The sequence below is a fragment of the Mesoplodon bidens genome (genome assembly GCF_964165515.1).
Source record: "Mesoplodon bidens genome assembly, chromosome: 1".
Classification (NCBI taxonomy): Eukaryota; Metazoa; Chordata; class Mammalia; order Artiodactyla; family Ziphiidae; genus Mesoplodon; species Mesoplodon bidens.
The window spans coordinates 180,808,953-180,832,221 of NC_138176.1; the positions used below are offsets into that span (position 1 = coordinate 180,808,953).

Below are 23,269 nucleotides of genomic sequence, written 5' to 3' on the forward strand. Positions count from 1 at the left end.
GAGAACAGATAAAAGTTAAGAAGCAATTTTCTGACTATTTTTGAGGTATTATGCAAACAAAGCAATAAACTTTCCTGACACACCACTATATTTTTCAAAGGAAAAGTAAATGACTTCTTTTCCAAAAACTTTAATTTCATTATTGTTTCCTCAGACTAAGCAATGATCTTCCTACTGTGAAATACATTCTAGACAGAAAAACCACTGCACTTAAAATCCTATGTAATCCATATTGTTACCATGAAGTTAAACAGCTGATCAATATTAAAAGCAGTACAAATAAGCAAGAAAAATAATACCACTGAGTAAGAAAATAGTATTTTATTTTAAATCCTGGTAGCTAAGATGACCCCATTTATATTTATTAGTGGTTTCTCTATTAGTAGAGTGATTATTATAACTCTTTTGGACAGATGTCTCAAAATGAGAGAAGAATCCTGATAATTACAACAATGGCCATAAGGTCAAACCCCAGTCTTGGATGTTCAGGAAAATATTTGATTGGAAGGAAAGCCTTATGGAGACCTTAAGGGGGAAATTACTTATAAAGGGTATCTGCTTCCCCTCTTCTCTGGATAAGGCAAGTTGTGACTACACCTATCCCAGGGGAGGGAAAAACAAGATAGGAGAAGGGGATAAGTGCAAAACAGAGCTGGTTAATTGCCTCCTTCCTCTGAGACAGGCTAAAAAACTATCTGTCCCTCTATTACTGGGAAGGGCACCTGTCTCTCACAACCAAATTTATGATTTCTTAGAATATCATCTTTACTCTAAGGGTATTCAGGCACAGACATGTTCAAGTATTCAATTTAAAACAAATATCCACTTCAGATTTAAACCTATTACTAAGCTCATATTCTAAGGATACAATCTCAAATGCTAATTTAAGAGAAAGATGGAAAATTACAGATTACAATGTGTTAGAAACCCATTCCTTCTTAAAAAGAAGTTTTTAAGAATGTCATATTAAAAGTTTATATAAGGAAAAGATTATTCAAACCTTTGCCATACACACACAGAAGAAAAATTCCTTTAAAGCCCTTTGAAATACTTCACAAGAGCATATAAATAAGAAAAAAAAAACTGTAAAGGTTATCTTAAACATGAATCAAATTCCCATTTAACAAAATATGCTATTAAATACAAAGTTCCATTGAAAACTCAAATGCTTATATATATATTGATAAGTAAGCTCTAGTGCAATAAAATATAAAAGAAAAAAACTGTAAGAGACAAAATTTTGCCTTATAGTTATTATCCGGTCTCCTGTCTTGTCTTTCTGCTTATCAATATCTATGTGTGCACCAGTGAACTCCCGAATAGCATTAATATTACAGCCTCCTCTTCCAATCACTCTGGATATCACAGTTGATGGAACAGACACTTTCTTTGACCTGTTTAACAGTTGCAAAAATAAATTAAGATAAATCATAAGCATCAGTGGTTGTAATTAAAATAAGATTACTAAAATGTTTCTGTAAATGCAGAATATTGTCGAATAAGCCTCTGCTACCTACTCTCACTCTAAGTGATAAAAGGCAACTAAGAGCCACAGAAAAAAGAGAAAGAGAGAGAGAGAGAGAGTGAGCTTTACCAGAGCTTCTCATCTCATTACCAAAAACTGTTTGCTTTTTTGACTTTCGTCCTTCATTAATATCTGTGACACACATACATGTAGATATACACTGTGATAATGCAAATATTAATGGCAAATAAAACAGACAGGGGTTCCTGCCCACATATACTGACTATGTAGAAACCAAGTAAGAAAACTACAACACGATGTTGTAAGTGCTCTAATAGGGTATCATAAAGACACATTGGTTGGGGCATCTAATCTACCCCAAGGAGTCAAGAAAGGCTTTTTGTGAACCTTTGGGTGTGTGACTCATATTCTTGTTTTTATTCCCTAATATATAACTGAAAGGATGATACTAAAAATTCATTGTTGCCCTGCATTCTTCTAGAGGCATTAAAATGATTATCCACAAATATGGAAACTTGCTAAGGGATGTTTAGCTGTGTGAGGAAAGAGAAAAGCCTGCTGGAATTCCAAAAAAGCAAAACCCACCTAACACCTACAAAATTACATTACAATTTTAAACACTCAGATTCAGGAAAGGTAGATATAAATTTCTGACAAGTCTAAATGAAAGAATACTTCTAAAAGAAAAACAGCATAACTCTCAATTAAAAGAAGGAGCCAACTGTGCTTCAATGAATAAGTAAATTATTTATTTAGAATAGATTAAATATGAAATTATACGTTATTTTTTTAAATGGTAAGGTATGATCCCTGCCCTTTTGTATACATAACTAAGTTACTTGATAATTCCTTTTTCCCTAAAGGACATAATAATCAGTCAGTGATCATTATTTTAAGTTAGTTAAGAATTTGCTTGCATACTACAATATAAAATACATGCAGGAAAACTGAATTCTCTTACTTTTGTACAGAGAGTATTCTGATGTTGTGATTTCAGTTAGTTCAAAAGAATGTGTGTGAGACAGAGAAAGAGATAAAGATAGAGATGGGGGTTGAGGGGAAGTGTTGGCCCAAAATAAGATAAAAAATGTACAGTACATCTTGAGATGAACAGTAATAAGCTTGGTTCACTACAGATTTTGTTTTAAAACAATCAAAAGTTTAATTTTTTGATGGAATTCTGGAGAGTTCCTTAAAATAGGTTATCAAAGATTTATAATGGATCACATCCTTTCTAGGTCTTTGGTATCTTACCACCTTTTAGTTTGTGGGATGTTGTTTTACTTTTTAATACATATTATTTAAAAATTCCAAGCAAAATATTTTAGTCCTAAAACCCGTGAAATAAAGGTATCCTATGATTTGAAGACAAGAATAGCTTAAAACCAATACTTAATTCATTCTCCAAATATTTACAAGTATGTAGTAGACACTACATATTGGGCTCTGAGGTTACAAAGCTGAACAAGACAATCTATCACCTTAAATAAATTAGCTCACTACCAAATACCAATACCTATGCGGGTCAAGCAGACACCACAATGATCTAACTTTTTATGTAAAATTTCTTAATTTTAAAAGTGTTAACATACACTTTTTTTTTTCCATCTAAAATATAGTATAGGTTGTCTCTGTTGGCCAGATGCAGCCTTGGGCCACCAGTTTGTTTGCAACCTCTGGAAGAGTTAGGGGAATTTAACTGTAAGGTAAACTATGCTTCATTGTGAAATAGAGCACATATAAAAATGAGAAAAACAATCAAATAATCAGTCACCTTCTTACAACTTCTTTCCATCCTTCTTCCCTCTTTTGTCCACGCTTAGGACTTGCTACTGTTAATTTCCCATTTGGAGAGGAAAGGGGAGATGGACCAGATTTTGTGCAAGTGGAGAGAGAATTACTGGTCACTTCACTGATAGTCTCTGACAATCTTTAACAGGGAGGAAAAACACATTAAATATAGAAGAGATGTAGAATTTTTAATGATAAAGGCAATCTACTACATGATTTTATTCTTTAAGAATACTATGATGAATAAATGAGAAATTTATTTTTCACTTTTTAATACTTAGCATAATATGAAGGGCCAATTTTAAGAAGATATTATCTAGAGGTCAAATTTAGCAGAACTGAAATACAATAATAATCCCTGAGAAACCATAATCAATACTTTTCATGGGTTAAGTTTAACAACCAAAATGAAGAAATTACACAGTAATTCTGAAATTCAAATGAAATCATGCCTTCTTTAGAACAAAGACAAACCCTTATTTTGTCAGTTGTTCATCTGCCTGCTTTACTAAAAAATTCAGCAACAAAGTGTTTCATAATGATACTATAAATCATGAAAATGAAAATTGGAACTAACTTTATTGAAGCTTTGCCAGAAACAGATTTTCTCTCCTCCTTTGGAAATGTAACCAGAACTGATGGCTGCTTCTTGCTGGTCACAGTGGTGGTGACCATAGCAGGTGAATGATTGTCACTCTTTCGGCTGCTGTTGCTGTTACTACTTTCATCACTGCAACTGGAAATTCTCATGTTATCACTGTCTCCACTCTCGCTGGTACTGCTGCTCTTGGACTCTCCATTCACCTTCTCTGGCTGACTGTATGAGATTGGTAGTGGATCATCAAATATAATTTGAACATTTTCTGGAGTAATTTTATTTTTCCTGTTTTTCCTCTTTGAACTGGTTGTAGTTATGGTATTGTTTCTTTTACCATGGGAACCTGCCAAAGTGGTCCAGGTTGCAGATATACCTATGGTAGTAGTGGTTGTGGCACTTGGAGGCTCCGTCAAGACTTCAGGCTCATCTGTAGAAGTAGCAATACTGAATTAGCAAGTTCTAGCATTCTTGGCATATATTTAGCTTTAAGCACTCGACAAAAATAAACGCTGAATTTACTTTACTACTACTATTAGATACAAAGTTATCCGTCATTCCAGCATTCACTGGTAATGAGATGGATATGATTGATCTATTCTCTCTGTGCCTAAGTTCTAAACAACACATAGTAGGCAGTTACAAAAAATATTTCGGGGACACTTTGGGAAATATGAATATGTACCGTATATTACATATTATTACATAATTATTAAATTTCTTAAGTGTAATAATGTTATTGTGGTTATGTAAAATAATGTTCTTTTTCTGGGAAACACTGCTCAACTATTTAGGGGTAATTTCGTATGATGTGTACAACATATATAAGACTATTCAAAAAAAGAGAGAGGAAAAAAGATAAACAAATGTGCCAAAATGTTATATGAATCTAGGTGACTTACACGTGTTCATTATACTAATCCTTAAACTTTTCTGTAGTTTGAAATTTTTCAAAATAAAAGGCTGGAGGAGGGGGAAATTAACACACACACACAGCATAAATATTTGGTGGTTTAATGACAATGGTTCTTTCCAACAATATCCTCATCTCAAATAATTTTTTAGTTAGAACCTAGTTAAAAATAATTCCCTCATTTAAGAAAAATCTGAATATGGTCTTGACTGTAGATGAAATTATGGAATTACTGTTAATTTTTTAAGGTATTATAAATGGTATTGCAATTATGTAAGCAAATGTCATTCCTTGGATGTGTGCTGATGTTTTATAGGTGCAATGTCAGATGTCTGCAATTTACTTTCAGACGGCTTAGGAAAAAACTATGTATGTATATTTAGAGAAAAAGATAAAGCAAATATAGTAAAATGTTTATTTTTAAATTAGGTGAAGGGTATTTCATGTGTTTGTTTCATTATTCTTTCCACTTGTGTGTAGGTTTGAAATTCTTTATAATAAAAAGCTGGGAAGAAGTCAATAAGTGAAAATAGCATATAAATACTTTAGGCCTTAATAACGTAGAGATCTTTTTTCACCTGAAGTTACTGATATTTAAGGAAATATAATTTTGAGTAGAATGTATTACATGAAACAAATTAGATGGTTTAGAGAAAATACCTTCAACTTTATGCTTTTCTTTTTCTTGAGCAGCTTGGAGTTCAAAGTTTTCTTTATTTTTGGCTTCAATCTCTTCTAGTTTTCTTCTTTGTTCTTCTTTTTTCTTTCTTCTCTTCTCCTTTCTCTTTTCTCTTTTTGCAGCCAAAGCCAGCCTCCGGCTTTCTTCCCTTAACTGTTAAAGAATCAATAAAACAGAATTATAACACTGGAATTTACCTTGGAAAAAAGTTGTCACATAATGTCAGTTTTTTTTGTTTGTTTGTTTTGTTTTTTTGTGGTACGCAGGCCTCTCACTGCTGTGGCCTCTCCTGTTGCGGAGCACAGGCTCCGGACGCGCAGGCTCAGCAGCCATGGCTCACAGGCCCAGCCGCTCCACGGCACGTGGGATCTTCCCGGACCGGGGCACAAACCCATGTCCCCTGCATCGACAGGCAGACTCTCAACCACTGCGCCACTAGGGAAGCCCACATAATGTCATTTTATCATTAAGGGTACTGGGATACCATACAATTCAAAGTCATCTTAGTTCAATTCATTGTTTGATCAAGATCATACTCAAATCACTGTAAAGAGAAAATAATATTTTTAAATGTCAAGATCAAATTAATGATAAAAGACAACCTAATTTCAAAATGGATGAATGATAAAGATATACATAACTTCATAATCACTATGGAAATATAAATTAAAATAACAAGCTACCATGTTTTGTTCATTAATTTGGGAAAATTAAAAGATATCAGTTAGCAAAAGTTTGGGAAAATGAATTCTTCCCTACACTGCTGTCAGTATAAACATTAACATTTTTAGAAAGGTAATTTGAAAGCCTCCTGTGAAAATTACAAAGTGCTTATCCTAAGAATATATTCTATAAAATGACTACCTCTAGTTGAAAAATATAGGCTCAATACTTTCCATTGCAAAGTTGATTACAATAGTAGTAAATGGAAGCTTGGTAAATCCATGGGGTGGGGTCGGGGGTGGGGAGAAGTTAACAACAGTATACATTCACAGAATACTAAGCAGCCATTAAGAGTTATAAATGTACACCTAGGAAAATGCTCACAATTTACATCTGCTAGGGAAAAAAAGGCAAAGTGCAAACCAATGATCTCATTTATGGGGGGGCGGTGCTTTATGTGAATCTACCGAGGATACAAATCAAAGGCTTACTAGTGATTACCTCTAGAGCATGGGTTTGGACAAGAAGTAGCAGAAAGATGGTGACTTTCAATTTTACTTTATATAACTGTACACTGTTTCTATTTGTTAAACTGGATACATATTACTTTCACAGTCAAAAAAACTAGGAATAAGTTTTAAAGTCCAATAACATCTCTTTTTTTTTTTTTAATATTAAATTGTCTTTTTGTATATTCTTTATTATTGGCTTCTTTTTTTTTTTTTTTTTTTTTTTCTTGCGGTACGCGGGCCTCTCACTGTTGTGGCCTCTCCCGTTGAGGAGCACAGGCTCCGGACGCGCAGGCTCAGCGGCCATGGCTCACGGGCCCAGCCGCTCCACGGCATGTGGGATCTTCCCGGACCAGGGCACGAACCCGTGTCCCCTGCATCGGCAGGCGGACTCTCAACCACTGTGCCACCAGGGAAGCCCCAATAACATCTCTTAATAAGCTACTTTAACTATTAAATTCTCCTCTTTGGCTCATAAAATGGTAAAATCATCTACAAACTCTTTTGTTTGCGTGTTCTCTAAATGACATTTTCAAAGTACACATTCCTTGATATAATCTAGCTTTCTATATATTTTATGTGTATTTTAAATATGTGTCAAAACAATGATACTCAGTTTATGGAAAATGTCACAATATCTTAACTACTGAAAGCAGCCCTTAAAGACAAACTTATAAGCCAAATCAGACTTACTTTTTTTGAGAAAAAGTCTGACTTTTTAAGTCTCTAGCTTTTGCTAGACACTCCTCCTCCCTTTTGAAATAATCCTTGTTGGGTGCCTAAAAGGTTTTGCCCACCTTGGAAGTTTTCACACCCTGGGGCAATGCACCATAATTACATTCACTTGGGTAAGAGATATGACTTTTGTTTCTGAAAAGGTAAATAATTAAGGAGAATCTATAGAACACCAGATAACTTTCTCAAGCAGATGGATTTCAGGAAAGAACACAAATGGAAACTGGAGATATAAAAATTGTCTGCATAGTACCTACCCCCCAGAAATTTTTGCTGGTCTTCCAGAAGTACCCAAGTTTCCTCTGAAGACCAATAAAGGAGGAGCTTTTGACATTTCCAAAGGACTGAGAAGAAAACAGTAATTGGTGACCTTCACACCCTAGTTCACTACAAGGAAGGAGTACTATCTGATTGGTGAGCTTGAAAGAAGGAACTGAGCGTGTATGACTCAGCTCATTCAGCCTTGCTTTAATGTAGCTAAGCTGCCTGTCCTCAGGAACAGTATACTTTCTATATCTTTGCCTGAGCTCCAGTGAGGGAGGCCTGGGGTTGATCTGTCTTGCTGACTTTCACGAAATAAATAGCTAAGTGTAAAGGGAAGAGGAGTAGAAAGGGGGGTGAAGGGTGTGCCAGAGAAACATTTTCAAAGCAACTGTGGCTACAGATAGATACTAAGCCTCTCCAATTTAGAATCAGGAATAATAAAACTGATATTTCATCTATATCACATCTATATGGAAAAAAAGCCTTAAGAAAGGTACAGGAAATAGCTTTGGGGGATAAAAATAACAAGTGAGGTTTAAGACTTTTGGCTCGGCCAGATGAATTATTAATTTTGCTTGATTTTTAAAATGTGTCCAGTGGTAAGAAGTAATTGTGATTGGTATTCAAGGGGGGGGGGGAAGAACTTTTAAAAATAGAAAAACTAGGGCTTCCCTGGTGGCGCAGTGGTTGAGAGTCCTCCTGCTGATGCAGGGGACACAGGTTCGAGCTCCGGTCCGGGAAGATCCCACATGCCACGGAGCGGCTGGGCCCGTGAGCCATGGCCACTGAGACTGCGTGTCTGGAGCCTGTGCTCCGCAATGGGAGAGGCCACAACAGTGAAAGGCCTGCGTACCGCAAAAAAAAAAAAAAAAAAAAAAAAAAAAGGAAGACCAAATGAGACTTTTAGAAAGACATATATCAGGCAGAAGAAGACAATCAGGAGAAAGAAGCTTCAATGGGGGAAGAGTTTCATAAAGGAAGGCAAATCAACATTGGTAAGCATCACAAAGTATCAGTAAGGACACAAGTATGAGATGTCTAATCTTATTCTGGATTTGGCAATAAGATGCCATTGGTGACCTCTGCCATAGTTAGTTCACTGAATTAGTGGAGAAGTAAGCAAATGGTCCTGGATGGAGAATTACAAAGAAAAGTAAAAAAAAAAAAAAAAAAAGAAAAGTAGAGTCAACAAGACATAGATTATTCCCTTAAAATATTTAGATAAGGAAACAAAATACTAAATTTGAGGTAAGGTTTCATTAGGATAGTTAACTTCATGAAGTTGGAGAAAGAGGGTAGGAGTTAATGAAACAGCAGGCACTAAAGTATGGGAGAGGTGGTAATAACTGATACAAGATCCGAAGGAGAAAAGATGAAAACAGAGTATTTAAACCGTGAGGCTCGAGTAAGTCTGGAGGTGCAGGTAAACAGAGTTAGAAATTCAGCCTACATTCTATATTTTCTCACAAGGCACATGCCCTAGACCTCATTTCACTTACTGGGGAACTGCTACATGTTTGTGAGCATATGTGGGGGAGGGTAGAGGTTTTGAAGAAAAAGAGTCAAATTGCAGAATAAATAACCTCATTGTGGAAAAGGAAAGAAAGGGCACTAGTCCAACTGATTTTTTCTTTTGGCTGCAGGATCTTAGTTCCCCAACCCAGGCCCCAGCAGTAGTGAAAACACTGAGTCTTAATCACTGGACTGCCAGGGAATTCCCTAACTGGTGATTTCTAATTATAGAATCAGGAAACAAATTGATGTTTGAGAGTTAAGCTTTTTAAGATGAGAATTTAAGGATTTAGGGAAAGGCAGTCCAGACTAAAGAAATACCATGTGCAAATCTGTTTTCTTCTTTTTTTGGCCGCACCTCGAGCCACGTGGGATCTTAGCTCCCTGACCAGAGATAGAACCCACACCCCCTGCACTGGAAGCGCGGAATCTTAACCACTGGACCACCAGGGAAGTCCCCCATGTGCATATTTGGATACAGTTATGTGAATGAGATATGTGAGGAGTAGAAAACCATAGTGAGTGATGAGCCTAGAGAAGACAGGAAGAGCCAAATGTTTGAAATTTCCCATGCAGACAATGAAGACTGAAGGATTTCGAGTAAGGAGTAAAGGCAATCTTATCTGTGTATCAGAAACTATGGGAACTGGAAAAGTTACATTGGAATAAAGAAGGATTAAACTGAAGGCAAAAGATGACAGAGGCAAAGGTATTTATTTATAGACAGACTGTTAAGAAGCCTACTGCAATACTTCAGGCGAGAAGTGATAATTTAGGAGAGGATGGAACAGAAGACATAAAGAGACTGCCAAAGCTCAATTAAAGGTGATGATGATGATACTGATACCATTAATATTTAGGGGGTTAATATGTGCCAGATACTGGATTAAGTTAATTTACTACACTAACTTATTTGATGGATATAGAGAATGCGGAGCAAAGGTAATTGAGAATCTGAAAACGACATCAAGATTTCAATTATTTCTGAATAATCAGTAGTGGTATCAATAACAGAAAAAGAGATCAAGGAGTACAGGGGAAGGGAAGGGCAGGATCCAGCGAAAATTTTTTGATAACTATGTACTAAGCATGGTTCTAGTCTCTTAGGACTAAGCAGCAGACAAAATATCCCTGCCCTCATGAAGCTTACATTTAGTTGCTGGGGGAGGCACACAGATAGCAAACATAATACATTATATAGTTTTTAAAAAATGTGTTAAGTACAATGTAAAACAGGAATACTGGAGCAGAGGAAGAGAAGTGTGTATATGGGGACGTATAGGGGAACATAAAGGTGAAGTTGAAGTAAACATTTAAAAGATTTGAAGTATAGCAGGCAAAGAGAACAGTCAGTATATAAGCTGTATGTTCAAGTAGGCCTGGAATGTTTAAGTAGGTCAGTCTGGTTGAGAATAATAGAAAATGACTTTCAGAGAGCATATCGGGAGACTTCATCACCTAAGGTCCCACGGGGCATTTTAAAGACTTTTAATCTTTTACTCTGAGGGAAATGGCACTGTAGGGTTTTGAGCAAAAGAGTGATTTAACTGATATAGAGGATCACTCTAAGTGTTAAATAGAGAACAGACTGCAGAGCAATGATGGAATCAGGGAGACCAGTTAAATGACTACTGTGGAAATACAGGTAAAAGATGATATTAATGACTTGAATCAGGGTGAGAAGTGATAAATAGTGACTAGGATCCTAGATATAGTTCTAAGGCAAAGGTAACTAGATTTTCCAACACAATGGAGGACAGAGAGAAACCAAGCATGATATCAATATCTTTAGCTGAGCAATTACAAGACAGAGTTGTGGGTTTGGAGTGGGCAAAGATCAGAAGTTCACATTTGAACATAAGTATGAGATGTCTAATTAGGTATCCAAAAGGACATGTTGAGTAGCTAGCTAGATATAAGAGACTGGAATGTAGGGAAGAGGTCTGGGCTAAAGATATAAATTTGGGATCAGCTAGTATATATTTAAAGGTAAGAAGCAGGATGAGATGACCAGTGGATAAAGAAGATCATGTAATAAGCTAAATGACTTGCCAACTAAGAGGAGAGAAGAGGAGGAACTAGAGATACAGAAGGAACATTCAGAAAGATAAGAGAAAAACCAAGAGTGTGTAGTGTAATGGAGGCCAAATAAATAGAGTATGTCAGGTGTTATTAGGCTTAGTAAGATAAGGATAGAGAAGTAATCACTGGATTTAGCTAGTGAGAGTCCCCAAAGACCGTAAAGGCATAGCTTTGGTGGAGCTGTAGGAGTGAGAGCCTGGTAGGAGTAGATTCAAGACAAAAAAGAATTGGAATACCCAAAATAGACAAGTTTTGCTGCAAATGGGAGCAGAAATGGACTTGTAGCTGAAAATGGGGGGGGGGGCAGGGAGGTACGTGTTGGAAAAATCAAAAGTTTTTTTTAAGATTGGACAAAGAAGCTTATATGATGATGAGGATGATCCAGGAGAGGGGGGAATATGATATAGAAGAAAAGAAAACTGACACAACAATGTTTTTGAGTAAGGGATGGCAGACAGAAAATATGTAGTTCACAAATGGAGGGATTGGTTACAACAAGTTTATCTAGTAATTGGTAGGAAATATATGGGTACAGGGCTTGGTGGGTTGGGAAGATGGGGTAGGGGAAGTCTCTGGCAGTCTTCTTCTGATGCTTCAGTTTTCTTACTGAAGTAGCATGCAAGGTCATGAACTGAGGTTGAAGAAGAGGATGCACCAGAAGTCACAGGATAAAGGAGAAAGAAATAATGGTCTAGAAGAGTGGGAGAGTAAATTAAACTAGGGAAATATATACTATGACTACTGGGCAGCATTAAAGGGTTCACTGTCACACATTTAAAGTAAAATTAGTCATCAAGGTTGAATGCTTTTTTTCCTTAGACACCTTTAATTACTAGGTTTCAGTTAAGAATAAGGAGAAAGAAAAGAGTAAGGCCAGTGAAGGGTGGTACGATAAATGGATCCTACAATTTATTGGTAGACAGAATGTTTTTAGGATTGCTGGAGGTAGAATTCTAGAGGGAGTAAAGCTGAAAAGACAAGAGGTGATAATCAGAGAATGAAATGTATGAAACTGAGATTGTGAGGTGGGCATATTAATAGCTTCAGTGGTGGCAAAAAACCCAACTGAAAACATCTATTAGGAATATTTTAAAAATATACCATACATAGCTCCCTAAAAGATTATGAAAGTTTACAAAGAGAAAAAACAATAAGTGATAAAGTAGAGGGGTAAAACATTAAAAATGCAGACCAATAATACCCACTATGGAATCTAACAGCCCCAAACATAACCTAGTTGTTAATGTCCTAAGAGAACAAGCAATTAACTGCCAGAGTATTCCACAGTTAGACCAGATGAACTGCTCTAGAGCATGGACTCTTCCACATAGTGTTTGCTGCATAAGGATAAGGGAATCTCATAAATATAATGAGCAGTATTCTCAGCAGCAAGTTTTACAAACCTATTAACCAACATTTTCAAATTAGAAAGGTTGATCAAAGGAGCATTTTTTTTTTTTCTTTTTGCGTTACGCGGGCCTGTCACTGTTGTGGCCTCTCCCGTTGCGGAGCACAGGCTCTGGACGCGCAGGCTCAGCGGCCATGGCCCACGGGCCTAGCTGCTCCGCGGCAAGTGGGATCTTCCCAGACCAGGGCACGAACCCGTGTCCCCTGCATCGGCAGGCGGACTCTCAACCACTGAGCCACCAGGGAAGCCCCCAAAGGAGCATTTTTACACAAGCAGTAAGTTACCCATGCAGAACATCCAAGTTAAACCAGACAAGACCACTCCAATGATATTTCTAAATCAGAAATGGTGGAGCCAGAACGTACTGAGCCTCAAAAGGCAAAACGGTGTATTTTTCCAGATGTAAATCATACATAAAAAATAGTGAACCAAACCCTAACACATCTCAATCTGATAATTTTTCAAATAGAAATAGAAAGGGGCTGGAGTTCAGGCAAGAACAGTCTCGTCCACAGTCTAGAATTCTATCTATGTACCATCCCCATTCAAAACTGTTTATAAAGTATCAGTGCATGCAGAAGAACTTGCATCTAATTAATTTTTGATTAATAATTAATACTGGAAAATAGGGCTTCCCTGGTGGCACAGTGGTTGAGAGTCTGCCTGCTGATGCAGGGGACACGGGTTCGTGCTCCGGTCTGGGAGGATCCCACATGCCGCGGAGCAGCTGGACCTGTGAGCTATGGCCACTGAGCCTGCACGTCCGGAGCCTGTGCTCCGCAACGGGAGAGGCCACAACAGTGAGAGGCCCGCGTACTGCAAAAAACAAACAAACAAAAAAAACGGGAAAATATGCAATGACATTGAAAGAAATTCCTTTTGAATTGCTTTAAATCTGAGGGTCTGAAAGCATGAACATCTAGGTTAAGAAAGACTGGCAAGAATTCAAGGAAAAAAAACACTTACGTACTGCTGATGATAGTAGGAAAATATTCTGAAAGTATCAAATTTAAAATATACTGACCCAAGTGAAGAAACTTAATCCATAAAAATAAAAGCACCAAAATATAAAGAAACATGTATAATGATGTTTATTGCAACATTATTTGTAGTGACAAAACTGGAAACAAACCTACCATGGAATATATTATGCAGTTATAAATCACTATCAGTTGACAATATTCTTCACTTATTGAGAGAGGGAAAAGCAAGTATTAGAGTAATATGTTCACATGATTCTAATTTTTAAAAAGTACAGTTTTCATATACATGGATATTTATTTGTTCAACAAATGTTTACTAACATGCTAGGCACCATTTTGTAGTTCATACCATCTAGTGGTAGAGAGAGACAAACAAGATAACTAAGTAAAATACAGTATTTAGAATATTAGAACATGAAAATAAAGAAGGGAAGAAGAGTAGGAAGAATGTGAAAGGGAGACTAAAATATGAGGCAAGTGAAGTGACATTCAAGGCAGAAGGCACAGCAAGAGCAAAAAGGATGGTCATTATGGAAAGAGCAAAGTGACCAAGAGAAAGTAGTAAAATAACATCAGACAGGTGTAAGAAGTGGTGTGAGTGGGCAGAACATGTAAGGTCTTAAAAGGTTTTAAAGGTCAGAAGTGAGGACTTTTAGTTAATTACCATACCAGGTTTTGAACTTTAGTTACCTTACAATGATGGCGTATGCTTTTCTTTTAGTTATCTTTGCATAGTTCATAGTTTAAACTGAACACATTATTGTAATAAAGAAAAAAGAAAATAAATCACTGAAGTTGATTGAGAATAGACATGCACAATAGGACATTCCTAAAAGCTGCTTCTTGACTTTGTGATCCACAGGCATGCAGTAAATCTCTAAATGTATTTCATGTAACGTATAAACAAAGGTATGAAACAATTAAAGATTTTATTTAAAAACAGATATCTATGTCTCAGCTATAGAAAGGATGCCTTCTAAGATTTATAAAAATGCAAAAAGATACAATATTATGAAATAACTTACTTAGCGATTCTAACATCTAAAAATGAGAGAGTATGCAAAAACAGGATATTCTAATATTATAAGGAGAAAGCACTAAAAGGTAGGTTGACTTCAATTAAGGGAGGAGAGGAAAGCAGGGAATTTAGAATAAAAAAGGTGGATTTAAATCTTAGTCTACCTTCGGCAAGTTACTTAACTTCCCATAGATTCAGTTTCTCCATCTGTAATATGAGGGTAATAATATTTCTTACAGAGAAGACTCAAATGATACATATTCTGTCATACAACTTGGCCCTATTATATTGCCTGGTATTTAGTGAACATTAAATAAATATTTGATGAAACTGAATATTAAAAATAGGTAAAGTAATAGTTACAATAATTATAACCATATCTGTTCTCAATGTGTTCATATTCAATTAAAACTTCAAAGTGGCCAAAAAAGCTAATTTTCATTTGATCAGAATCTAAACTAGAAAGTTTTTAAAATGAAGAACCTCTGGGGCTTCCCTGGTGGCGCAGTGGTTGAGAGTCCGCCTGCCGATGTAGGCGACACGGGTTCGTGCCCCGGTCCAGGAAGATCCCACACGCCGCGGAGCAGCTGGGCCCGTAAGCCATGGCCACTGAGCCTGCACGTCCGGAGCCTGTGCTCCGCAACGGGAGAGGCCACAACAGTGAGAGGCCCACGTACCACGAAAAAAAAAAAAGAACTCTGATTTTAAATATATTTTTCAGAAAATAATAGTGTATTTTCACATTGACTTTAGAACAAAATGTTTAAAATAATTCATACTTTCTTTATGTGAGATGAAATATATAGCTTAACAAAGTCAGTAAGTCTAATTAAAAAGAATGGACCTGACTCAAATGAAAAATGTTATACATACAATTGACCTGTGAACAACACTGTGCAGGCCCACTTTATGCGGATTCTTTAAAATGAATAAGTATTACAGTACTACATAATCTGTGGTTGGTTGAAATCCATGGACTTGAAACTGCAGATATGGAGGGCCCAAGTGTAAAGTTACACATTGCTTTTCAACTGCATGGGGGGGGGGTGCCCCAGCCCCCACTATCACTGCATACCCTTAAAATCTAAAAAGTATATGTTAAATTTCATAGCATTTTTAACCTTTTTAAAAAAGATGAAATATGGCAGAATATATATTCCATAATATTCAATACCAACCAATTCTTTTCCTACTATTACATTCTAGACTACAGTTATTGATAGGAACAGAGAGTAAAGAAGCAGTTATGGGACTGCCCAAACTGTACATTGTTTGGAGTGTTTTACTCCCCATGGGAATAAATGGGAATGATACTGTAGTGTGCCTGAAAGAGAAAAATACAAGAGAAATCATCCATTTAAAAAGGTATGCATTAAGGGGCAGGAAAGGAATAAAGACGCAGACGTAGAGAATGGACTTGAGGACCCAGGGAGGGGGAAAGGTAAGCTGGGACAAAGTGGGAGAGTGGCATGGACTTATATATACTAACAAATGTAAAATAGATAGCTAGTGGGAAGCAGCCGCATAGCACAGGGAGATCAGCTCCATTGCTTTGTGACCACCTAGAGGGGTGGGTGGGATAGGGAGGGTGGGAGGGAGACGCAAGAGGGAGGAGATATGGGGATATATGTATATGTATAGCTGATTCACTTTGTTATAAACACACTATTATTAACACACTATTGTAAAGCATATAAACACACTATTGTAAAGCAATTATACTCTAATAAAGATGTTAAAAAAATAATAGATATACAATAAATTTCATGCATTTAAATTGTACAATTTTATAAAAATAAAATAAAAAGGTACGCATTAAACATTCCATCAACTGGTCGTATTTCACTAGTTGGTCATGGCTTGGTAGTGTATGCCTTTGTAGTGTATTTGGTACTTCTGATAAATCCGTTGGCAACAAATTACAAGGTCTAGGATCAATGAAGTACAGAGTTGGATGGGGATTAAGAGAACATTAGTTGAGATAATTGAGCATTAGAGGCTAGGTTCCCTGACTTGCAGATCAATGCAATTCCTACAATAACATTTTGTTAGTTCGATTATAAAGAAAACTATTTTAACGATATAATGATGTTTAAAATACTCATAATCCTCTCCACTATTTGAGCCAAACTTGGAGAGAAAAAGCACGTACATAATTTAAAGCAAAATCAAACCAAAACAAAAAACCAAAGATTACAAATTAGGAGGAAGAGAAGCTGAAAGGAAAAAAGTAGGTATTTTTCATATGTAAAGGTTACCGTTACCTTTTCCAAGTCTAACTCCTCTAATAAAATGCTGGCATTTTTGTTTGCCTCAGCAGCCTGTCTATCTTTGGCTTGTACTATCGACTCCATACAAAGGTGGCACTTCTTCAGCATCTCCTAAAATGAAAAATGAAGATGTTTCCAGACTCAAAAAGTTAACATTTAGAGAGATTCCTAAAAACGTGAAAATATTAATTAAGGTACTGGAATGAACATAAGCAATAAAGATCAGTAGTAGGGCAAAAAAAGAGTGCAAATAAAAACATAATTTAAATGGTATATTTTAAAAAATACATAAGCAAAGAGCCTCTATTGTTCTTCAAAATAATATCCATTTGACTGGTACTAAAATTATTTACTCCTGTAATTTAAATATGAGAAATCATACTGCAAATAGAGCTGCAATAATCTGTCAGCTAGTTAACAGGCTAAAGGAAAAGGTCAATATCAACAAAAGAAAATGGGTTTAAAACAATTTAAAATACTTATTTGGCAAGAACTGTTCTCAAATATTTAAGCTTTGTTGCTATAACTTCTTGTGCTAGAATCATTCATAAAAAGCATGTATTTATAGACTTATGTCAGTGATTTCATTTTTAGAACATACACTTTTTGACAGGAAAGGGATATTTCCCTATTAAGACAAAAGCTTTATCTTTAATCTCTGCCCCCCTTCCATAAGGGGTATCCAGGAACATTAATTGTCATAAATGAATCTAGAGGCAGGCAAGACAGTGGATTAGCTATGTTAAATAAAACTTATGGGAAAAAGCTGTTCACTATCATGTGATAACTGCTGAGAAAATGAAAGACATTTTTAGATTTTCAGAGGCATGTCTTAGGATTTTATTCAAATATTTTGATCTCAATTAGAATTCTAAAGGGATTTATTTTATTTTCCCTACTTTCCCTGCAAAAATCCTAGCAAATTCATTCTTAAACTGACAGTTACTCCAACTTTTATATGATGTTGAACATGTTAAGAGTTTTCTTGACCATAATTAAAAGTACTGTGTTAATTTTTGTTTAGGTATAAAAAAAATCCACTGACTTGTTCCTCTCAGAAGAGATATCTGTCTGGATAGATTACAGCACTAATGAATAGTAACAATAATTTGCTTTAGATTGTTTAGTATTTAGATTAAAATTAAATTAGCTTAAGTACTATTTAAAAAGATAAAGTAATTCTAAAACAGAAAATGTTTTATTACTTCATGAGGTAAGTAAATCATCTGAAGAGTTTCTTAAATATTATACTTCATTCCCAAATCCTAGATAAATGAAAAGTGCTATGTACCACACATTATTGCTCAAACTAAGACTTTTTTTAATCTTAGTGTGGAATATATATATATATGAAAAGCCAAATGGGATCCCAAGCTCATATAATGGGGATGAATTTAATCAGTATATTACCTTATCAGTGATCGTTGCTATGTATCTCATACATTCAGAATCTGATGGAAACTGATTGACTTCTTTGACTAAGTAGCGCACCACCTTCACATGACCCTAAAAAATAGATATCAGTGTCAGACTGAAAACAGACTCTATCAGGGTTCAGTAAATCTAGTCTGTCTTAACTAACATTCCATTAACATTAGTGCCACAAAATAAAGACTTAAAGTGGGTATTATTCGCACTTTAAATGAAAAAGAGCAGGCTTCGGTTCTAAAAAGTTAGATAAATCTACATTGTTCATTTTCATCCTACCCTCCAAAAAAAAATATAGAATAACCTGACCTAAAATTCTAAACCATTCTGAATTTAAAAAAACAATAAAGTCAGTATGAAATAATGCAAGATATGTGTGAAAGAAAAGAAAAACCTCATCTTTTTTTTCTAGCTAATTCATTAGAACTGAGTATCCTGTTTCAATTTTAAGCATTAAAAGTAGAAATAACAATTTTGTTCTTTCTTTGAGATAAAAACTGAATGCATAGCACTATACTAGGTAGTGCAAAAGAAATAACATACACTTTCCTAAAGCTTGAGCAATGATTATATTACTCACTGTAACACAGTTCACTAAGTTCAAAATCTTTAGACCAGCCTTCAAGAGGCTCTCTACTTTCTCTAATCCACACTATTACTGACACAACACATATAAACAGATGAATAAACATCTGTTTATATTTAGTACATTTCCTCTATTGCCTTTATTTCTTCCTTCTCATCTGCATCCTTTTGAACTATCCCTATCTTTTAATGAATAGCTTAAATGACATTTGCACCTTTCCTTGATATCTCACCAACACTTCTACAGTATTTAAACTATTTATATGGGACAACTCATACAGTTACCTGACTTTGTGTGTGGATCCCTGATTATTACATTTTGTACAAAATGCAACAGTTGGAATCTGTACAATGTAATATGCCAACAATTACAGTTGTACATGGTAGGTGCTAAGAAAATAAATGATGGAATGAATACAAAAAGATAAGTGCCTTTCTTAAGGAGCTAAGTCTATTGGGAAAGATGAGACACATGCATGTTAGATGTTAAGGTAATAACAATATATATTTGTCAAAATAAATGATAAAGATTATAATGAATTGTAGAATTTTTAAAACCTTTAAGAGATCAGATATCTCAATGTGAGCTCAAATGGAATGGGAAGAGTTTCTGTAGAAGGGGAGATTTACACTGTACCCAAAGAATGAGTAATTTTGGAAGAATGAAGAAGGACATGGGCATTCCCAAGATGAGAACAAAGGTGCTATGAGAGACAATGATAAAAGACCAAACAAGGAGAAGACTCCGCATTAGGGACTCAATGGGAGATGAGTTCTAAAAGCACTAGATTGGGCTTTGAATAACAAACTAAGATTGGATTTCAAAGGATTACAGAGACTGGGGAGACATGAAAAGGTACTTGAAGAGGATACTAACATAGTGAAATGGTTTGGATGATAAACATGATATGCTAGCTTGCTTGGAGAAGAGGTAGGTAGCCACTGAGAATAAGTTTGATTAGCGAGGAAAAAAAAATTCAGAGAGTCAGTGGAAAGGTAGTCTAGAACACCCAGGGAGGAGGTGGTATAAAGAACAAGGTTCAGAGAGAATACTAAGAGAAAAAGGAAAAAGATGATTTTTTACAATTTATATATTAAAATTTTTCAATACAACAAAGTAATTTGGAATCTATAAGAGATTTTACCTAAGTGAATGACAAAACTCAAAATTATACCTACAGAATGACAAAACTCAAAATTATAATCCCTGGAATAGTAGTCTGGCTTCCCCAATAACAAATCAGACCTGCATTTAAGAGATCAACCAAAACATTAAATCAAATTACTTATACACAGTTCTGTGCTATGCATTACAGAAAGTTTCAATTTCACAAAATTTATTTCTACTTCTGAAGGTTTCAAATACTGGCAGCTGAATTTTCATTTTTCCTTTTTTCCTAGAAATTAAAGTGAATAATTAAAAATGAAATCAATTTAAGCTAAATTTTTCTCTGCTGTGCTAATACAAGAAAACACTCATTCATAAACAAGTAATTAATTACTCTTAGTTGGATTTATATTTTGTGAAAGATTAAGATTGCAACTAGATTTTGAAAATACTACTTCGAACAACTTTTTAAAAGTTTATTTAGCTTTGACATCCAATATAGATACTATTAATGGCTTTTCTGGTATACCTGTATCTACCTTTCAATGTTGCCATCAGAGTGATTATTTGCTTATTATTTTACTGCTTTCATCACTACTGTTAGATCCTAAAATGAGAGTCTTTAGTGATAATTAAATTATGCACTTCCTAGCCTAAGTGAAAAATATCCAAGTGACTGAGGATGAAAGACTTCTACCTTTCTAAATGCTGCCATAAGAGGAGTTATCTTGCGGTTATCAGCTGCATCCACATCTGCACCTGCTTGCACCAGTAACTGAACCACATCAAGGTGTCCACCATTTGCTGCCAGCCACAATGGAGTGTTCCCCTTCTTGTTACGTACGTCAATGTGAGCACCCCTAAATGAATGACACAAATATCACTTTTAAATGAAATGACACAGATAATAATAAAAATCAACTATGAATTTTGTGAAAATATTTTGTAAAGGGAAAAACTGTTTGAAATATATAGGACTAAAATATATTCCTCTATCAGAATTACATTACAAAGAATTTCCAGTCATCAAATTAAAAGCCATTGAATCAAAACTAACGATATATCAATAATTGCTTTTCTTATTTTAAAAATGACTGTGCATAATTCTGAGCTTCAAATCCTGAGAAAATGTGAAATTTTCTTTAGTGAAAAATAATGGTACATCCTGTTAATATCATAATATATTAAACAGTATCCTAGAGCACAAACAGTATCCTATGAGGTGATTATATCTTTCAGATTATTTGTATTCATGTATTTATATTATGTGGCTTCATAAAAGAATGAAACTTAAAATAACATGAAGGTTTAGCACTCAGTGGACATCATGGTAGATAAGACTCATGGTAAATAACCAGTTGATAGAAGCTACTACTAATTACTACTGTTAGGACACCATGTAAAAGTCTTTCAGACTGTTAAAGCAGGAAATCTAACTTAGCAGACAAGCAACTTTGAAAGACTGGAAAGTAAATCCTAAGTGACTGAAAACAAAAAATATCCTGAACTCTATCTTATATCTTGAACAGTTCCATAACTGTCTCTTAAAAGCCCTAATTACCATAAAGAACAAGAAAATCAACAATGAAGCCTTAGATTATTGCCAGACTTACAGACTTAAGGTGATATCTTTGCAAAACTGTGTGGGAGATGTGAATATGGATGACAATAGCTGGATGTTCAAATAGCTTATTATAGTACTTTAAAAGTGTATACACAGACAAAAAAGGAAGAAAAGTATTTCTAGATTGCACTGAAATATATTAAACAATGCAGCATAGCTCTGGATGGGTGGAAAATAATAGAGATAGGTTTAAAACATAAAAAAATACACTGCCGTTTATAGAAATAATCACATTTGATTTTTTAATAGTTCAATTTGCACAGAGAACAGTTACCACTAGTAATACCATGTTCATATATGAAGGGTATGGTAGCATCATACCTGCCAATGAGAAGCTCACAGAATTTATAATGCCCTTTATCTGCTGCTATGGTTAAAGCTGTATCTCTCGAGGAGGGCACTGGAGGGGCATTAACATCAGCACCTTTATCCAAAAGAACTCGGCCCACCTCTGCATATCCACCAGAGGCAGCTTCCATTAGCGGTGTGAGGCCAGTCTAGGTTTAGTGAAAAATAAAAAACAACATGTAAGAGACCAGAAAGTACTAAAATGTTAAAGAACAATGATCTGGGGGAGCAATACGGTACAGCTGTTACAAAATTCACGACTAAATTTCAGCACTGACACTGCTAACCTCTCTCAGTTACAGTGAGGTCTACTGAAAGCAGATGATTCTACCTAATGTCCATTTGTTGGTAAAAATGTTAAGACACATGTACTTGGCATATAACTGGCACTTAATAAATGCTCCCTCTCTTCTCTTTCATACTACTACATAGTTTTCAGCTGATAACCCCAATGTCACTATTACCTATAAAAATCTATTGCTGAGGTATTTTCAAGAGTTAATGCTTAACTGAGTCATACAGAATGATTTCTGTTTAAATATATATGTAAGAGATAAATGTTACTACAAAGTACTAGAAGTATAATTAGCATATTGCTAATGTACACCTTAAATGTCAAAGCAATAAACCCATGGGTAAATCTCAGACTTTTTCTTACCTTAGCTCTGTGTTCCACATTTGCTTTTCTATCAAGCAGAAGACTAACCACTTCAGTTCTTCCTTGGAAGCAGGCTAAGGTAAGGGCAGTGTTCCGATTGGTTTCTATTTGAGCATTTATGTCAGAGCCCATGTCTAACAGGAGCTTAACGGCAGCTGTGTGCCCATTCATAGCTGCTAACATCAGAGGAGAAATGCCCAATTTGCTACCAGTTCTGGGGGTGGAAGTATGGGGAGAACAAAGGGAAAAATATATTTTTTAAATGTCCCAGAAAAACTAGATGATAATACAGAATTCTATCTTAGGATTTAAGATTCTTTATTCTGCAGAATTATTTAAAATAATCATTCTTCTCAGCCCTACTAAATCTTTGAGATATTACCAAGACTACACTACAAATCTTTTACTACCCAGAACTAGAATACTTTCTGTATCTCATTCAACATAATGATTTGGGCTGAAAGTGATAAATTATTAAGTCATTATTAAAATGAACTTTCCATTCTAAAGTACATACTTGCTTGCTTAATAAAAACATAAGACAGATGTGTTTACGTTTATCATAAGAAATAAAGTAACTGATAATTTTTTCAAGTTCTATGTCAACAGT

The 23,269-nt window shown here is 35.3% G+C and overlaps 1 protein-coding gene across 10 annotated transcripts in view; it reads right to left on the reverse strand.

Annotated features, from left to right (window-relative positions):
* The window catches only part of ANKRD17 (ankyrin repeat domain 17), a 161,082-nt gene that overhangs the window by 23,221 nt on the left and 114,592 nt on the right, over positions 1–23,269 (reverse strand). For all 10 annotated transcript variants that reach the window (XM_081227747.1, XM_081227742.1, XM_081227741.1 and 7 more), the window contains 9 exons: positions 22,660–22,873; positions 21,975–22,150; positions 20,727–20,889; positions 18,319–18,414; positions 16,903–17,019; positions 5,446–5,617; positions 3,855–4,302; positions 3,261–3,416; positions 1,245–1,394 (listed from right to left, as the gene is read on the reverse strand). In XM_081227747.1, the coding sequence (XP_081083873.1) occupies positions 1,245–1,394; positions 3,261–3,416; positions 3,855–4,302; positions 5,446–5,617; positions 16,903–17,019; positions 18,319–18,414; positions 20,727–20,889; positions 21,975–22,150; positions 22,660–22,873 (1,692 nt within the window). The remainder of the gene's footprint in view (positions 1–1,244; positions 1,395–3,260; positions 3,417–3,854; positions 4,303–5,445; positions 5,618–16,902; positions 17,020–18,318; positions 18,415–20,726; positions 20,890–21,974; positions 22,151–22,659; positions 22,874–23,269) is intronic.